General features: G+C 38.7%; 1 protein-coding gene across 1 annotated transcript in view; it reads left to right on the forward strand.

Annotated features, from left to right (window-relative positions):
• Positions 1-16,138, forward strand: part of SLC4A4 (solute carrier family 4 member 4) — a 299,466-nt gene that overhangs the window by 148,267 nt on the left and 135,061 nt on the right. Inside the window, exon 7 of the mRNA XM_047091144.1 lies at positions 8,038-8,114. Within this exon, the coding sequence (XP_046947100.1) occupies positions 8,038-8,114 (77 nt within the window). The remainder of the gene's footprint in view (positions 1-8,037; positions 8,115-16,138) is intronic.

A 16,138-nucleotide genomic window follows, 5' to 3' on the forward strand; every position in this document is an offset into this window, starting at 1 on the left:
CTGGCGTTGGTAAGGATTTATTGGCATAGGTGTTTGCCGTGCTGTGGTTTGGCTTCCGCACACTCCCAGTCTCTACCTCAGATGTCTTCTGCATTACCTTTGTCCCATACATTAGGGATGACTTCAGCTTTGGGCTTGCACTTTTGTCACATACTTTGATACTTATCTGGATCTTTTGATATCTTCTTCCTTCCTCTAAATTTGTTTCATTTTCCAGGCCAGTCACATTCTTTGAGTTATTTTAGTTCCTGAAAACTTTACTCTTTCCTTTCCCCAAGGTCTGGACACCCTCGCTTATTTGTCCTCCCATTCTCACCTCCTGATCCTTCCTTCACAGGGGGTTTCTCTTTTCACCCCTTCATTCCTTCTCACGTCTGTTCCCACTGCTGACTAATAGGCTGTTAGCCAGTTTGGCAGAGTCTTTCCACTCTGTTAGTTCTGGGCCAGCTACAAACTTATTCCTTATTTACTCTAAGGCTTTCCAAGTCTGAAGGCTCTTGGAGTGTGTACACAGCATCTCCCTTCATAGGAAATGGACTTTGAACAGTAGTGTTTATACTAGTAACTCCAAATGGAAGTAAAATGATACCCAGTTGGTATTATCCATTCATTCACAAATATTTATTAAGTGTCACTTAGTGCCAAGCTCTGAGGCTAAAACTGTGAATAAGACAAACTTAGGGCTTTGACTCCGGGCTCTTGGGGTTTGTTTTGTATTAAATCATGAACAAACGAAGGAAACAATCAGCAAAACTAAAAGGCAGCTGACGGAATGGAAGAAAATATTTGCAAACGACATACCAGATAAAGGGTTAGTATCCAAAATCTGTAAAGAACTTATTGAACTCAACACCCAAAAAACAAAGAATCCAGTGAAGAAATGGGCAAAAGACATGAATAGACACTTCTCCAAGGAAGACATCCAGATGGCCAACCGACACATGAAAAAATGCTCAACATCACTCATCATCAGGGAAATAAAATCAAAACCACAATGAGATACCACCTCACACCTATCAGAATGGCTAACATTAACAACTTTCAGGCAACAACAGATGTTGGCGAGGATGCGGAGAAAGAGAATCTCTTTTGCATCGTTGGTGGGAATGCAAACTGGTGCAGCCACTCTGGAAAACAGTATAGAGGTTCCTCAAAAAGCTAAATATAGAACTACCCTACGACCCAGCAATTGCACTACTAGGCATTTATCCAAGAGATACAGGTATGCTGTTTCAAAGGGACACATGCACCCCAATGTTTATAGCAGCACTATCAACAATAGCCAAAGTATGGAAAGAGCCCAAATGTCCATCGAATTGATGGATGAATGGATAAAGAAGATGTGGTGTGTATATATGGTGTGTATACACACACACACACACACACACACACACAATGAAGTATTACTCAGCAATCAAAAAGAATGAAATCGTGCTATTTGCAACTACGTGGATGGAACTGGAGTGTATTATGTTAAGTGAAATTAGAGAAAGACAAAAATCATATGACTTCACTCATATGAGGACTTTAAGAGACAAAACAGATGAACATAAGAGAAGGGAAACAAAAATCATATAAAAACAGGGAGGGGGACAAAGCATTAGAGACTCATAAATATGGAGAACAAACAGAGGGTTACTGGAGGGGTTGTGGGAGGGGGGATGGGCTAAATGGGTAAGGGGCATTAAGGAATCTACTCCTGAAATCGTTGTTGCACTATATGCTAACTAATTTGGATGCAAATTAAAAAAAAATAAAATTAAGTATAAAAACAATCATGAACAAACAACAAAAATTTTCTAAACAGAACTATTAAAAATCAAATAAGCAAAAAAATACAAGCTGATATTCTGTTAGTTATGAAATTCCTTCAAAGAGCTCCTTTGATGGTATTTTTAAGTTTCCTTCATCTAATCTTTACATGTTAAATATTTCTATATTTGGAGGTCAGGAGTAACAATGGGTTAGAGGTCTTAATGACATGTTTATTTTATTATTATTTTTGGTAGGGGCAGCCGTTGAGATTTTGTTGCATTGGAGGACTAGGCAACTGGTATGACAATATCTAAGTTTCCCTTTTAGCGATTCTTTCTAGACTTTCTCCAACTCATTGCTAGTGTCCCAGGTGATTTATTCTCCTTGTCCGCTTATATTCCTGCTTTTAGTGGTTGAAATGGAAAGAAATTGCAGTTGGAGTAACTTGAAATATGGTAGAAAACCAATATGGAAATAATGGAGAGTTGACTGTATGTACATTGTGGAATTTTACAAATACTTGGCTGTGATTGTGAGGTGGGACATTCAGAAGCATGTGACATTGTTGTTTTTATAATTACATTGCTATTGCTTTTAGCATCCTTTCTCCTTTGTCACAGAGGTGTGGTTTTGGGCTACTGTTTAATCACAGTGGCAAACATTATAGCTGAGTTCAATTCCCTTCTCTCCCTTTTTTTCTTTATGAAAACGAAAAAGTAAAGAAATGTGTACTCCATCTCTGGGAATAACCAAATTGGAAACCAAGAATGTTTCTGCCTTAAATATTCTTAAGAACATTATATTGTATATAATTGGCATGGAAATAGAATAGATTCTTTTTGGTTATATGTTAAAGTTTCTCTTTATTAGAAATGGTGAAGTTTGCGTGTTTATTTATGTAAATAACATAGAGAGACCAATTTTTTTTTTTCTCGGAGGCAGAGGGCTTGGTATTAAGAGATCCAGATTTAAATTATAGTTTTACTACTTGCTGTGTGACCATGAACTTAACCTCCTTGAAGTTCATTTTGTTTATGTGTAAAGTTAGAAGAATACTAACTTGAAGGTGCTTATATGAACATTAAGTAAGATAATGTAAGTTAAAGTACTTAGTCCTTAAAAGGATTAGTTGCCCCTTAGTCTTAGATGTAGACAGTTTCTAGTAGAGTTATTAATGTCAACAATGGGTGGGGGGGGTGGAGAATATCAGTGAGTCAGTGGAATACAGAACACATTAGCATGCATTCTTCCAAAACTACATTTATTATTAGTTTTATGGTCTCAAACAGTGCAAATCAGACCCATACCTCTGAATTTTCCGACATGGACACCCAGATTCCCTGATGTCTGTTTTATGTAAGTTACCTTAGTTGTTTTTCATGCTAAAATTAGTCTTTAATTGTTAAGGATAAAAAATCCAGTTTATTTCATACCCCAAGTGATCTTTGTTTTAGCTTGTTCTGAGGCTCTCTGTTGCTTCATTGTAAAGGTATGAGGTGAGGGGGGTGATGTGTTAATTGCATTACATACATATTTACATTTTTATCTAATACGTACACATTTAAATATCTTCCTTCTATGCAGTACATTCTCCTCACCCTTTTTATTGTATCTAATAGATATCATTGCAAAGGACTTTATGAATTGCTACATGTGTGCTAAAGAAGAACAATGATTTTCAAACTTAGTACAGAGTGCAGTTAATTTTTATAGAAGACAGTATGTACCTGCCAAGTGTGTACTTTCAAAATGAAATTGTTTTTAATTGTGTGAAACTCCCTAAAAATGTGATTCTCCAAAGTTTTCTTTTTCTTAGGGCCAGAAAACAGTGATATGGAAATTAATTATGATTATGCACCTGAGGCTGATTCTTCTTCTTTTGTAGAAATCAAACGTAAAAAAACAAAACAAAACAAAAACAAAGTTTCTTTGGACCAAGAGCACTTACATAACATTTGTTTGCCCTGGAATTTTTTTTTGTTTGTTTCTTTAAAAAAAATTTTTTAATGTTTATTTTTGAGAGAGAGACAGAGACAGTGTGTGTGTGGGGGGGGGGAGGGGATAGGGGAGGGGCAGAGAGAGAGGGAGACACAGAATCCAAAGCAGGCTCCAGATTCTGAGCTGTCAGCACAGAGCCCAATGCGGGGCTCAAACCCACGAACTGTGAGATCATGACCTGAGCCGAAGTTGGATGGTTAACGACTGAGCCACGCAGACACCCCTGTATGTCCTGGATTTTGATGGAAAGGGCTGAGTGTGGTTACCTTTGAGTGAATGAATCCCCCATCTGTGCAGGAAGTGGCATACTTCAGGGTCCTCGTGCATTTCACCTTTTTGGTATAAGTTAACATTTTCTTCTACTACCTCCACTCACTTAGGATTGCAATATAATGAATTTACATTATGGGCCCAAACTATAAGTAGAAAGCATTGATTTATCCTTATAATGTGTCTTAGTGAATGTCAGGTACAAAATACCTACAATAGGACGTTGTTAGGGATCAGTTGCATAACAGCTTCCCGGGTTTGCTAAAATAACATGCACAGATTTCTGATTCCAGACATAATCGGGTTTGTAATCTCTTTTGGCTCTTGTCCTTGTCTTGGATTTGGGTGATATGTTTCTGGAAAAGGCTGATTAAACAATGAGTTTCCCAAACAAATTTATTTATTTGATTGTGTAGGTGAGGACTTAGAGGAAAAGCCAAGTAAGACACTCTCTCTGTGTTTCTGAGGCAAGGTTGCTAATTGAATGATTTGCTTGAGATACAGTAGTTTAGAGCAGTGGCTTGGAGGAGGGCGAGGTTATCAGGACTACCCCTGTGCCTACCTCAATTTATATGTGCTTCTTTTAATTCAGATCCTGAGACACACCATCCTGTTAAGATAACTGGTTTATTTAGAGCAGTGGTTCTCAAACTCTAGCATGTCTCAAAATTACTTTAAAGGTTTGTTAGAACTGCATCACTGGGCTCCAAACCCGGAGTTGTGATTATATAGTAGTCCCTCTTATTTGCAGGACATACGTTCCACGATTCCCAGTGGATGTCTTGAACCCTGTATATATTATGTTTTTTCCTATACACAGACTTATGATAAAGTTTAATTTATAAATTAAGCACAGTAAGAGATTAACAACAATAACCAATAATAAAATAAACAATTATAACAATTACTGTAATAAAAGTTTGTGTATGTGGTCTTTGTCAAAATATCTTATTGTACTGTACTCATCCTTTTTATGTGAGATGATAAAATGCCTATGTGATAAGAAGAAGTGGGGTGAATGACGTAGGCACTGTGATGTAGTGTTAGGCTGCTATTGACCTTCTGATGGTTCATCAGGAGGATCACCTGCTTTGGGACTACAATTGACCACAGGTAACTGACACAGCAGAGTAAGGGGGACTACTGTAGTTGGTCTAGGGTAAGTCCCAAGAAGTTGCATTTCTAACAAGTGCTCAGGTAATGCTAATGTTGTTGGTCTGGGCACCGCACTTTGGGGACCACTGCCTTGGGAAGCATTTGTTTTGGTTTCAAGGTGTTTGGGCGTAGGGGTGGGGAGTTTGCTAGGGAGAGGGTGGGGAAACAGTGAAGTATGTTTATTATCTTGCTCAGGGTTTACCTAGAAGTGTTGACTTCCGTATTCTTTGATTGTATTACAAAGTTACACATCAGAGAAGCTGTTACCTTTATTAATGAGAATCAGATAAAGGTAGGAAGAACAGTAGATTTGATTGTTTCTTAGCATTGACCTGTTTTTCCCCATCTGGTTCCTGCATCTTCCTTGGATCCCCACCCCCCGCTTCATCTAATACAAATATAGCCGTACTATCATGAGAGAAATGATGAGACGGTATATGAGGTTTCTTGGAAAAGTTGTGACATCAGTCAAGATTATCATTGTAATAAAAACTCTTTATTCATTTGGCTTTTACCTATTTAGATTTTGCAACAGTTAGGACAGTGCTTGGGTTAAAATGTACCTTTGCAGCATTTATAGTTTCCAAAGCAAATCAATGAATTTAGGATATTTCCCAGAAAGTTTAAATCACTTAATGAAACTTCTTTCAAATTATTTTAGTACCGTGGGCACCTGGTTGGCTTGGTTGGGTGTCCATCTTTGGCTCTGGTTATGAGCTCACGGTTCGTGGGTTTGAGCCCCGTGTCGGGCTCTGTGTTGACAGGTGAGAGCCTGGTACCTGCTTCAGATTCTGGGTCTCCCTCTCTTTCTGCCCCTGCCCTGCTTGCATTTGTGTGTGTGTGTGTGTCTCTCTCTCAAGAACAAATAAAACATTAAAAAAAAATTATTTCACTACTGCCACTTACATCAGTTGATTTGATAATTTGAAATCAATCTTGGGGTGCCTGGGTGGCTCAGTCAGTTAAGTGTCCGACTCTTGATTTTGGCTCAGGTAGTGATCTCATGGTTCATGGGACTGAGCCCCATGTCAGGCTCTGAGCTGATCGCTGGGAGCCTGCTTGGGATTCTCTGTCTCCTCTCTCTGCTCCCCTTCTCTCTAGCGCCAGCAGCCTTCTCTCAGAATAAATAAACATAAAAAAAAAAAAAAAAGAAATCAGCCTCATCTCTTCATTTGCATAAACTACTTTTAATTTATGATTAGAATTGCTAAGGCTTCCTTGCTTTAGGAATATATTGTTCAGATTTCTTCACTCATTCAGGTAGAATTTCCAACCAGTTAGTCCAAAAAACTGCTTTTGCTTTTAATGTAAAATGCAAAATTATAGCTACATTCCCTATTACTTTTAAGCCCATCATTATTTGGGAGCATTCACATTTGTACCTGGTGTCTTTTATTTTGAGTGCACATTGGAAACCTGGTGTGCAGTTCAAAGAAGAAAATGCGGCCTCCAATAAGGTTCTTTTAATTTTGCTCATAAAGCAGTTTTTCAGATGTTACTTTCCTTCGAAAAATGCCCTGGGCTCAAATTTTCCTAGAATAAAATGTCCTACCAGGTAAAGGGTTTAAGAGATCTAGGCCATGCTTACTCAATGAAATGCAGCAGAGTGGAAAACACCCTGTCTTGCCAGCTCAAGACAATTCTGATTTTTCTGATTTAGTAGTTAAAGACCATTATGATATTTAGAGCTGCTTTTATATAGACATCAGATTATTAGAAGAAGTAGATTTTAGTCTGTTATAAAATTATGAGTTGAAGTTTCTATCTGAAGGAATTAAAGTCTGTAATCTAAAAAATAATTTGGTAGTGAATGTGAAGCTGAATTCAAACTTTGGGGCTTGTTTTTCAACCCTTGTCCTTTTGATGTGAAGACCAGCCTTAGTCAGATCATTGAGGATTAATGATGAATGCATTACTCAGCACCCTGCAGGGGTTGGGTCAAACACCGTGGCTTTGAAAAGTTACTCTTTTGCTTAGTAAGCCTAGAAATTTCAAGTCCAACTGCAGAATGAACAGAATGTTATTCTTTTGGTTAACATAGTCTACTTAAAGATGGGCTATCACTCTTCTAGATGTCCCTCCTCTCTTCTTGTATGATGGTGTCTAAAGCCATTGGCTATGACCTACAGCCACCGTATTGCCAGGGAGCTTGGTTCCCACGAAGTATTCCTGATGAAATCCATTCCTTAACGTGAATAAGAAGGTTGGCATGTTAAGGGGAAAGAAAGGATATGCTTATGGGAGTGCAAGAAGTAAGGGGCCTGTGACAACTCCACTTTGAGGTGAAGAATGGGAATTCTGGATCAGATACCCACTAAGGAGAAATCTTCTTGGTGAAAGTGTTAGCTGGAGAAGGGACCACAGATGGGTTTTTCGATTTATCAGAGTGAGCGGTACACTAGGAAGGACTGCAGATGCCTGGGGAAAGGAGGTCCAGTCCTGTATTCTGGGGCCAGCTCTGCTGACCTGAGGACAGAGGCCATGTCCTCTGTGGGAACATGGAAAGGATACCATGTGGATTAGGATGTGTGTAAAGGGCAGTGACAAAAGGCAAATCAAACCAGGAGTAAATTTTTTTTATGCTTATCATTTTAGATGTTTCTTTCAAAGTTTAACTCATCTTGAACTAGAGCGAGGCAGTAAGACGTAAAAATGGTATTTGGGTTTTTACATACTTTTCTTTTAACCGTCTTTGTGCTCCAACCTGGACTCTGGAAAACTCTTCAGGGGGACCCCAGGGGAGCTGAAGCATCATTGCCATTCCCATCATCATCTACAAGTGTTTATGAAGTATATAACCAAAGTCTCTGTGGTTTTGAAAAGAAGACTTTAATTAGGGTTCACTTTTGTTTTTTTCAGGTAGCCCAGCCATGACCCATAGGAATCTGACTTCCTCCAGTCTGAATGACATTTCCGATAAACCAGAGAAGGACCAGGTAAGCAAAGACATCTTACTCCAGAAATGTAAGATTAAATATGTATCTAGAAGATGCTGGAATGAGATTAGAAATGATGGTTCCCAACTTAAAATGAACTGAGATGTGTGGATGGGGTTTTTTTGCACTTCCTCTGAGGGAAGGGGAAGCAGTATGTGGAGGGATTTGAAGCTCGAAGATAAGAATTAGTCTTGACTCCAGCCCTTACAGATGTGTTCTCTTGGGCAATTTAAGTTTTGAAGCTATAGTTGTCTTTAAAATAGTCTTGAAGCTATAGTTGTCTTTAAAGCTTTAGGCTTTAAAATAGTAATAATAATCCCTGCCGCAGGGTTATTGTGAGGATTAACAGGTATTATTTAGGAAAAAGTGCATTGATAAACTAAAGGTCTAAGAAATGCTGGCCACGATTAACTTTAGGGAGATTCTTCAGGCAAAGGTAATGATAGCCTTGTTAGCTGTTTATGTTGTCTGCGAAAACATAGTAAGTAGCCTATTTGACATGGAGAGCAATTCGGTTTTGAATCTTGATTTGCTTTCTTTGAAAAAAGAATATGGTAGAATCTGGGCCATTGTTCCCAGTTAGGTGGGTATCTGGACACAGAGAATGGCCAGTAGGTGTAATTTTGCACTTTACATTAAAAAACAAAACCAGTTATTTGGACTAACTGGGTGAAATTTCCACCTGAACAAATAAATCTGAATTATACATTCTAAGGTGAGGGAGACTTATTTATGATGACGTGCCTCTTCACTGGCAGCACTTAACAGTTGTGACAAAGGTTTATAAGCTTTAGTGAATTCTAAAAGGTACGGGAAAGGTAAATTTGTGCTCCTTCTTGTGAAGTGGCTTTTGGATTCTTTCTTCCTTCCCTTCCCCAGCAGCACCCTATTAGGGCCTTCATCATCTCAGACTGGATTGCTAGAAAAGCTTTGGAACTAATCCCTTGTCTGTTTTCTCCCATGTCAATAATCCACTTTTCATATTATTGCCCTCATATTTCTCTCCTGGATCAAAAGCTTATAATGGCTTCCCATCAGGTTAAGTTCAGAATTCCCTTCCTGACTTTCAAGATTCTCTGAAGTCTAGTGTTGTCCTTCTGATTTTAATTTGTGGACTTTCAAGATTATCTGAAGTCTAGTGTTGTCCTTCTGATTTTAATTTGTGTTCCTCAGAAGAGGAACTGTCTGCTTCTCTCAGGCTTAATTACCTCCCTATTACATTGAGATTGATTCTTGACTCCTAGAGCTGCTCCCCTTTCATAAGCTAATGTAGATCACTCTCCTCCCTTGCATTTGCCTACCCCTTGAAGTGAGCAGAAGGTCATTTAAATGTTGGATACATTGGGAAGTACGAACCTGTAGCAGAAAAGCTCAGTCCACTAGGACTTAGAGTTGCCCTCAATGTTACTCGGCACATTTTGGCTCCATTCAATATTTACCAGTAACGTTCTGTTTATGTGTTTTGCCAGGGGTCTTGATACTGGATAAGGCAGAGTTAGGAATATCTGCTTGGCAGACTTTTTTGGAAAAAGCTTCTTTTATTACAGACAGTTCTTGTCTTGCCAGGAATTTGCCAATAAGCAGCTGGTAAATGCTGGCTAAGAGAAATTTCTTACCTTCTTGAGTGTCTTCAGATCTGGGCATATGCAGAGGAAATTTGATGGCTTAAGATGCATATTACATAAGCTTTTGATGCCAGTGTTAGATGAAATATGTTGGAACATAATGATTTGGGGGTGTTGATTTTGCTGTAAAACCTGTGGGATTGTGGTCCTTGAAACCAGAATCTTTGATGCTTATCGTGAACATCTCATATTCATCGAGGTACATACATACTAAGATGAAACCAGGAAGATTTCATTCAGGAGTTTTGTTCCTTTTGTTTTCAAAGCCAGAAAGTGATGGTTGATGAGTATGTCATTTTAAGAGCAACTGTCCATCTACGTTGTATCTATTACAGTAACTGCAGCTAATCCAGTGAGCTTCCCACAAAGAGGAAGGAACTCCGTTCTTTGCTTCCCACCAAAGAGTTTGAAGAGAAGTTTTGTAACTGACCCATGATCTCTTCTACAACCCAAGGCAGAGTAGGAATTCAAATTAATATTTTCAGTTTCTGTTCTTACTATTTTAGTAACTTCAAATACAAAGCTTCTGGATCATTTTAGGATGAGAAGAAGAAAATGGGTTTGTAAAGAAGATGAAACTACGGCCAAAAAAACAAAATAAACTCCGGCTTTTATTTTTTAACCTTTTTCCCCCCTCTGTTTGGGTAGGAAAAAGTTGCCAGGCTCAAATTTGTTTTGAAAAAGCTTTTATAATTAATTAGCCAATGTCCTGGAAATGATCTTGGCAGTAAAGTCAAACTTGTTCTGTATGCTTTTCCAAGTTGGCCCAAAAAACTTCCATCCGACTGGAACTGAAGTTTCTGATTGACTGATTATTCTGCTTGGCTATAATTTGAACAGTTGCAATGGTGCCTCTTGACTTCCTGGAGCTATATAACTTCCCAGTAGCACAAGAACTATGGGTTTAATGTTCAGAGTTATGAAGAGGAGCAGAATTTCTTTGACAGCAACATGGTGACAAAATTTGAGGGCATATTTTTTATGAGATTCTGTTTTGGGAAAACAGAAGAAACAAATCTGTGGACTGCACTTTTTCTCTCTGGCTCTGCCAAGCCTATGTACTTAGGATTTCAGTAGCGGCTGCCTTATTGAGAAATAGCTCAAAATAGTTAACAGCAGAAGAGCATAGCCAACATTTAGGTGATTCAGAGCCTCAACTTGGATGTTACATTTATTAAGCAGAAAAGCACCTGGGGAGAAGTAGATAAGAAAACACATCTGGAGCTCATCTACTTGTAAATCTATATAAATAATCTCTTCTATTTTGTTGCTATGGAGGATTTTTTTTCTTTATTATCCAGTTACCTTCACCATTTACCTTAGATTGATTTGTTTTTCTATCTCCTTTTATTCCTTTTCTGTTTAAAAAGAAAAAAAAAAACTTACAAGTGCAATGGGTACTTGCCAAATGCAGTGGCTTAGTTCTGATTTGCATTTGAGTATGGAATCAGCTGTGAGGATAAAAATCTTTCTCATCATTTTACTTCTTAGCTCTAACTGTGGTGGAAGGACTTTGCTAAGTGGTACAGTGACTTTAAAAGGGCTTGACTTGTTTTCAGGTTCACCAGTAATGCAATAACGTCTCACAATTACACGATCCACCTTCAGTGAAATTGCAGTCCGTAGACTACTGTGGACGCAGGAGATGTGGAAAATACCTTGCAGGTTCTCAGGGAGACACTGCTCTACATAACGTTGTAACTTCTTATCTGGTTATCTCTTCGGTGGGGCTCATTATTTAGCTAGCTTATTTGAGAACCTATCCATAGGTCTTCTGGTAGAATTTGGCCTAAGGTTAATTTCCAAAGTGTATTATAATCATTTTTGGCATCACCTATTGCCTTTTATCTTCCAATATACTTGCTGGTCTTGATTTCTATTTTTAAAGCCCTGGGTTTTTTTTTTTTTTTCCTTTCTTGTTTGTTTGTTTGTTTGCAGAAATAGACCTGGCTGTAAATATTTTGTCAGAGAGTAAGAGGATGAAACCATTAAAATCATGTATAAGTTTGAAATTGCTAAGCCATGACTGTCTTAAGATGGAACCCAGAAAGAAACATTTTGTGATTGAACAACCCCTCATCCTTTTCTTACACATATGTGATATAGAAATGAGTCAACTAAATTCAGCTGAGATGATTTTTTTCATAGTTTTGAAGATTTCCTTCCTAAGGCTTACATAAAGCTTCCCGTAGCGTTAATAGCTATTTCGTATGCACAGCAACAGAAAAGTACTGTAGCACCTCCTTTTCTTTTTCACAGCTCAGCCAGGAAGCCCTCTAATTCACACTGAGCACTGGGTGGTCCTGTTCTCTCCTTGGAGAAGGTGCAGTGGCTAAGAAAGGCTCATATTTTCTGAGGTTATAATACTTGTCTGTAGCACATTTTTAGGAACCCCTGAAACACTGCGGTGTTGGGCAAGCTCCAAATGGGATCACATCTGTGAAAACCTGAGAACAAAGGCGTGTTGTGAGGCAGTGGTTTCGTCCTTGGATGTCATCAGTCACTACGGTTTGAGTAGCTCTAGTGAGCTTCCCTGTGGTTCAGTGGCTACGGCTTGCCTTCAGCCTTCAGCCAGGTGTCCCTTCTGGGGTCTGGTGTAGCCACTGCAATGATTGCCTTTGGAGTCTCTTTCAAAGGGCATTAGTTTGCCATTTAGATAATAAACAAAACTGATTATTTGTCGCCATTTTTTCCTTTTCTGTAAGAAATTTGACTTTCTATAGCTTCCTTCTCCCACCTGATGCAGAGCCATATGCCTAAAGAATTAACGGTCAATGGTTATTAGTAGTGTTTGAGAAGCACTGATATATTGCTTTCATGAATCTGTGTCCCACTTAAAACTGCGGCAGTTGAATTTGCCCATTTTCATAATGCTATACTTTCATGAAAGCTGTTTATTTGAATCAGAAGACTAACATTCATTTAGAAACGGGTTCTGTGTCAGCTTGGAAAGGAAGCAGATTAACCTGTCTGAAGTTAACTAAGCTCTATCTTGTATTTTCAGGTAAAGAAAAGAGTCTTTTGTGAAACTTAGAACTATGGTTTTAAGTTAACTGTCAGGCTGCGATACATTTGAACTTTTAAATTACCTCATAACTGTATGCTGCTGTCGTTTGAACTCATCATTCATTCAAAAAGTATATTCTGGGGGCGCCTGGGTGGCGCAGTCGGTTGAGCGTCCGACTTCAGCCAGGTCACGATCTCGCGGTCCGTGAGTTCGAGCCCCGCGTCGGGCTCTGGGCTGATGGCTCAGAGCCTGGAGCCTGTTTCCGACTCTGTGTCTCCCTCTCTCTCTGCCCCTCCCCCGTTCATGCTCTGTCTCTCTCTGTCCCAAAAATAAATAAACGTTGAAAAAAAAAAAGAATTTAAAAAAAAAAAAGTATATTCTGTGCTAGAAAGTGTTCTTGGAGGTAGGGTTTCAGAGGTGAATGAAACAGATAAATTTTTTGACTCATAAAGCTCCCATGCTTTGGGGAACAGATAGACAGTATTAACAATAAAAATGAGTAAACAGATGAATAGAGAAATTTCACACCATCACAAATACTACTTTGAAAACATAGCAGAGTAATGTGGAGAGGTACAGGAAAGCTGTTTTAGGTAGGAGGTGTAGCCAGGGAAGAGAAGATTTGAGGGAAGAGGCTTCTAGACTCAGCAAAAAGCAATAGTAAAACCTTGAGGCCGGAATGAGTGTGGTGTATCCAAGAAACTGGAAGAAATAAAAACAAGCTCAGAGTGGCTGGAGCAAAGGTAGCACATGTGCAGTAGTAGATGGACCAGGGAAGTTACACAGGAGTAGCTTTTAATTTCACTCTGAGAGCAGCGAGACACTGTTTGAGGAGTTTTACCTGGAGAGTTGTATGATTTACATTTTGAAAAGATCACTGAGGATGCTGTGTGATAGGATAGAGGAATTTGCCAGTGTTCTGGATCATCTGGTATTGTTCCTGTAATTAAGCACTGGATGAGCACCACAGTGCATTAAACTGATAGCTCTAAAGACCCAACAGCCAATTTCTTAATATATTTACCATAGACATCGAGATCTTACTCCTTTGAGGAAAGGAAGTTCTTCTGTTTCACAAAGTATTTTAAGAAAAAAAAAAACTTTCCTAGTTAAAATACAGGTACTATTAATTAGATTAAATTATTACTCAATATTAATGTAACATTAAACTATTTTAATGCACTAGAACTGGACATAGGCCACCAAGAGTAGCGAGACTGAGCTTTTGAGTGATGGCATCTGTATCTCCAGTTCTTCTACTGATGTTCCTGTCAACTGACGTCAGGTGTGTGGTGTGTCACCTGGGTAAAACCCATGAACACGTGACTCCTATAACCCTCACGGGAGCCCTCTCCGAGGAACAGAGACAAGCATCTCAGTCTTTATGGTTCATAAAGGAGCATTGGTATGTAGGAGCAGGACAGAGCAGCCGAGTGAGGGGTCTGAGTCATACTCTTACCTGTACCTATGAAAGAACTGAACTCCAGCAGAACTACAGGCCATTCCCGTATTGGACATTGAATAAAAGGGATGGCAGGTTTTATGTCTTAAATAATTAATCAGCATGTTTTATATTTGAGGTCCCCTCATAACTATATGCTTCGTTTCCTCTTTTCAATAGGTAGCATTTCTACCTGTTTTCCAATCCCATGAATATTCTTCGAATTTATCAAAGAGAGTCATAGAATGCCATCAACAATTATCTTTGATGGATGTCTAATCTCATGTCACACATTACCCACTTCTGACCATGACTTCATTAAAAAGATAAACAACTTTTTTCCCCTTGGAAGTGGCAAATTGTTACAAAACCAGAAAACAGCAATACCTTAAGATGAACATGCTAATGGCCTGGTTAAAACCCTTTATAATAGTTGTAAATATATACATGGAGCCATTCTTTGCCTGCTGAAGTAACATATTATCTCTATGCTTTTTTTTAAACTTCATTTTTTTCTAATTCAGAAGTATACAAAATTGCTGTAAAAATTCAAACAAAGCAAGTATGAATAAAATAGTGAAAATTCACAAATTCTCACCCTCAAAATAACCACTGTTTAGCGATTTGATGGAGGGTCCTCTAGGCTTTTTCTATGCATAAAAATTATATACTTATTTATATAAAATACAAATAGGAACATATTGTTTTGCAGTTGGATTTTTTAAAACTCAACAATGCCATAGACATCTACATTATTCTTTTTAAAGGCCGTAGTACACAAGAGTCATATTTTGTTTAAATGATGCTCTACTATAAATATTTAGTCATTTTCATTTCTTTGCAATTACAATCAAGCTTTTAAGAAAAATCCTTATTGTTTTTTTTTTCTTTTTTTGCATTCTTTCGTGAGTATTTCTGGAGGAGAAATTTTTATAAGTGGAATTGCTGGCTCACTGTGTATTGCCAATTACCTTCCCAAAAGATTATACCAATTTGTGTCCTAGATTTTTTAAACACTTTAATAAACCCTCCTCCACTGCTGGGACACTGTATGCCAGTCAGATTTGAGTTTCTCCTTTATGATTCACTCCAGTAAAAGCTTAGCGACTCAAGTCGATGAAGTGAAAAGAATCTCAGTCACTGGCATCTGCCTCCCAGCTCACTTTGGGGGCTTTTTGTCAGAAACTTAAAATATCGAGGCTAAAACTGGGTTTCTTGTCCTGGTCTGATTGCATCTCTGGGCTGGCTAATCCTCGTGTATTCTGAGGTAAAGAGGTGAAAAGAACAGTGGCTGTAGACATGGCCACCTGTATGTTTCTTCTTGCTTCTGCTAAAGGTGTTGCTGTCGCCAGCTCTCAAAGAAATCCTTTAGGCTTTGTGGGAATTTCCTTGGCAACCAAGGATAGCTTCCTCTCAAGAGCCCTTCTTGGTGGTCAGCATTTGAAACAAAAAGGAAAATTGCAAGGAGAGTTGGACAAGTGTTCTCTCTGAAGCACTGTTCAACACATTTGCTGCTTGGCTCTGCATCTCCTTCCTCTCCCCAGCTCGCCACCGCCGAGAGATTTTTAAGTGAACTTCCATCCAGACTCTGAAGTGAGGTAAAGGAAAAGTTCATACCTTATGTGGAAGTGCTTTATTAGGATCTTTGAAGGAGTGTTGTCATCTGGGATAACTGAGACAAGAGCAGCAAGCCATTCTTTACATGTAGGGGAGTATTTGCAGATTTTGCTGTTTCTTTATTTCCCTCCCAACAGGGCATCACTGCAGAGTAGATTTACGAAGAGGCCATGCCATGGGAAGAAATTTTTCTTGCTCTTCTTCAGAAAGAGAAGGGCTTCCCACTGTTTCCACCTCCCTTGTCTGATTGATCCAGTGGCTAGTTGATTTATTTGCCTCAGCAGAATCTCATGACCTTATCAATCACCAGCAGAGCTTCCTGATTTCTTCATGT

The sequence above is a fragment of the Lynx rufus genome, unplaced genomic scaffold, assembly GCF_022079265.1.
Source record: "Lynx rufus isolate CCGP_SWC_20201006 ecotype Redwood Valley unplaced genomic scaffold, mLynRuf1.p SCAF_3, whole genome shotgun sequence".
In the NCBI taxonomy this organism is placed as follows: domain Eukaryota; kingdom Metazoa; phylum Chordata; class Mammalia; order Carnivora; family Felidae; genus Lynx; species Lynx rufus.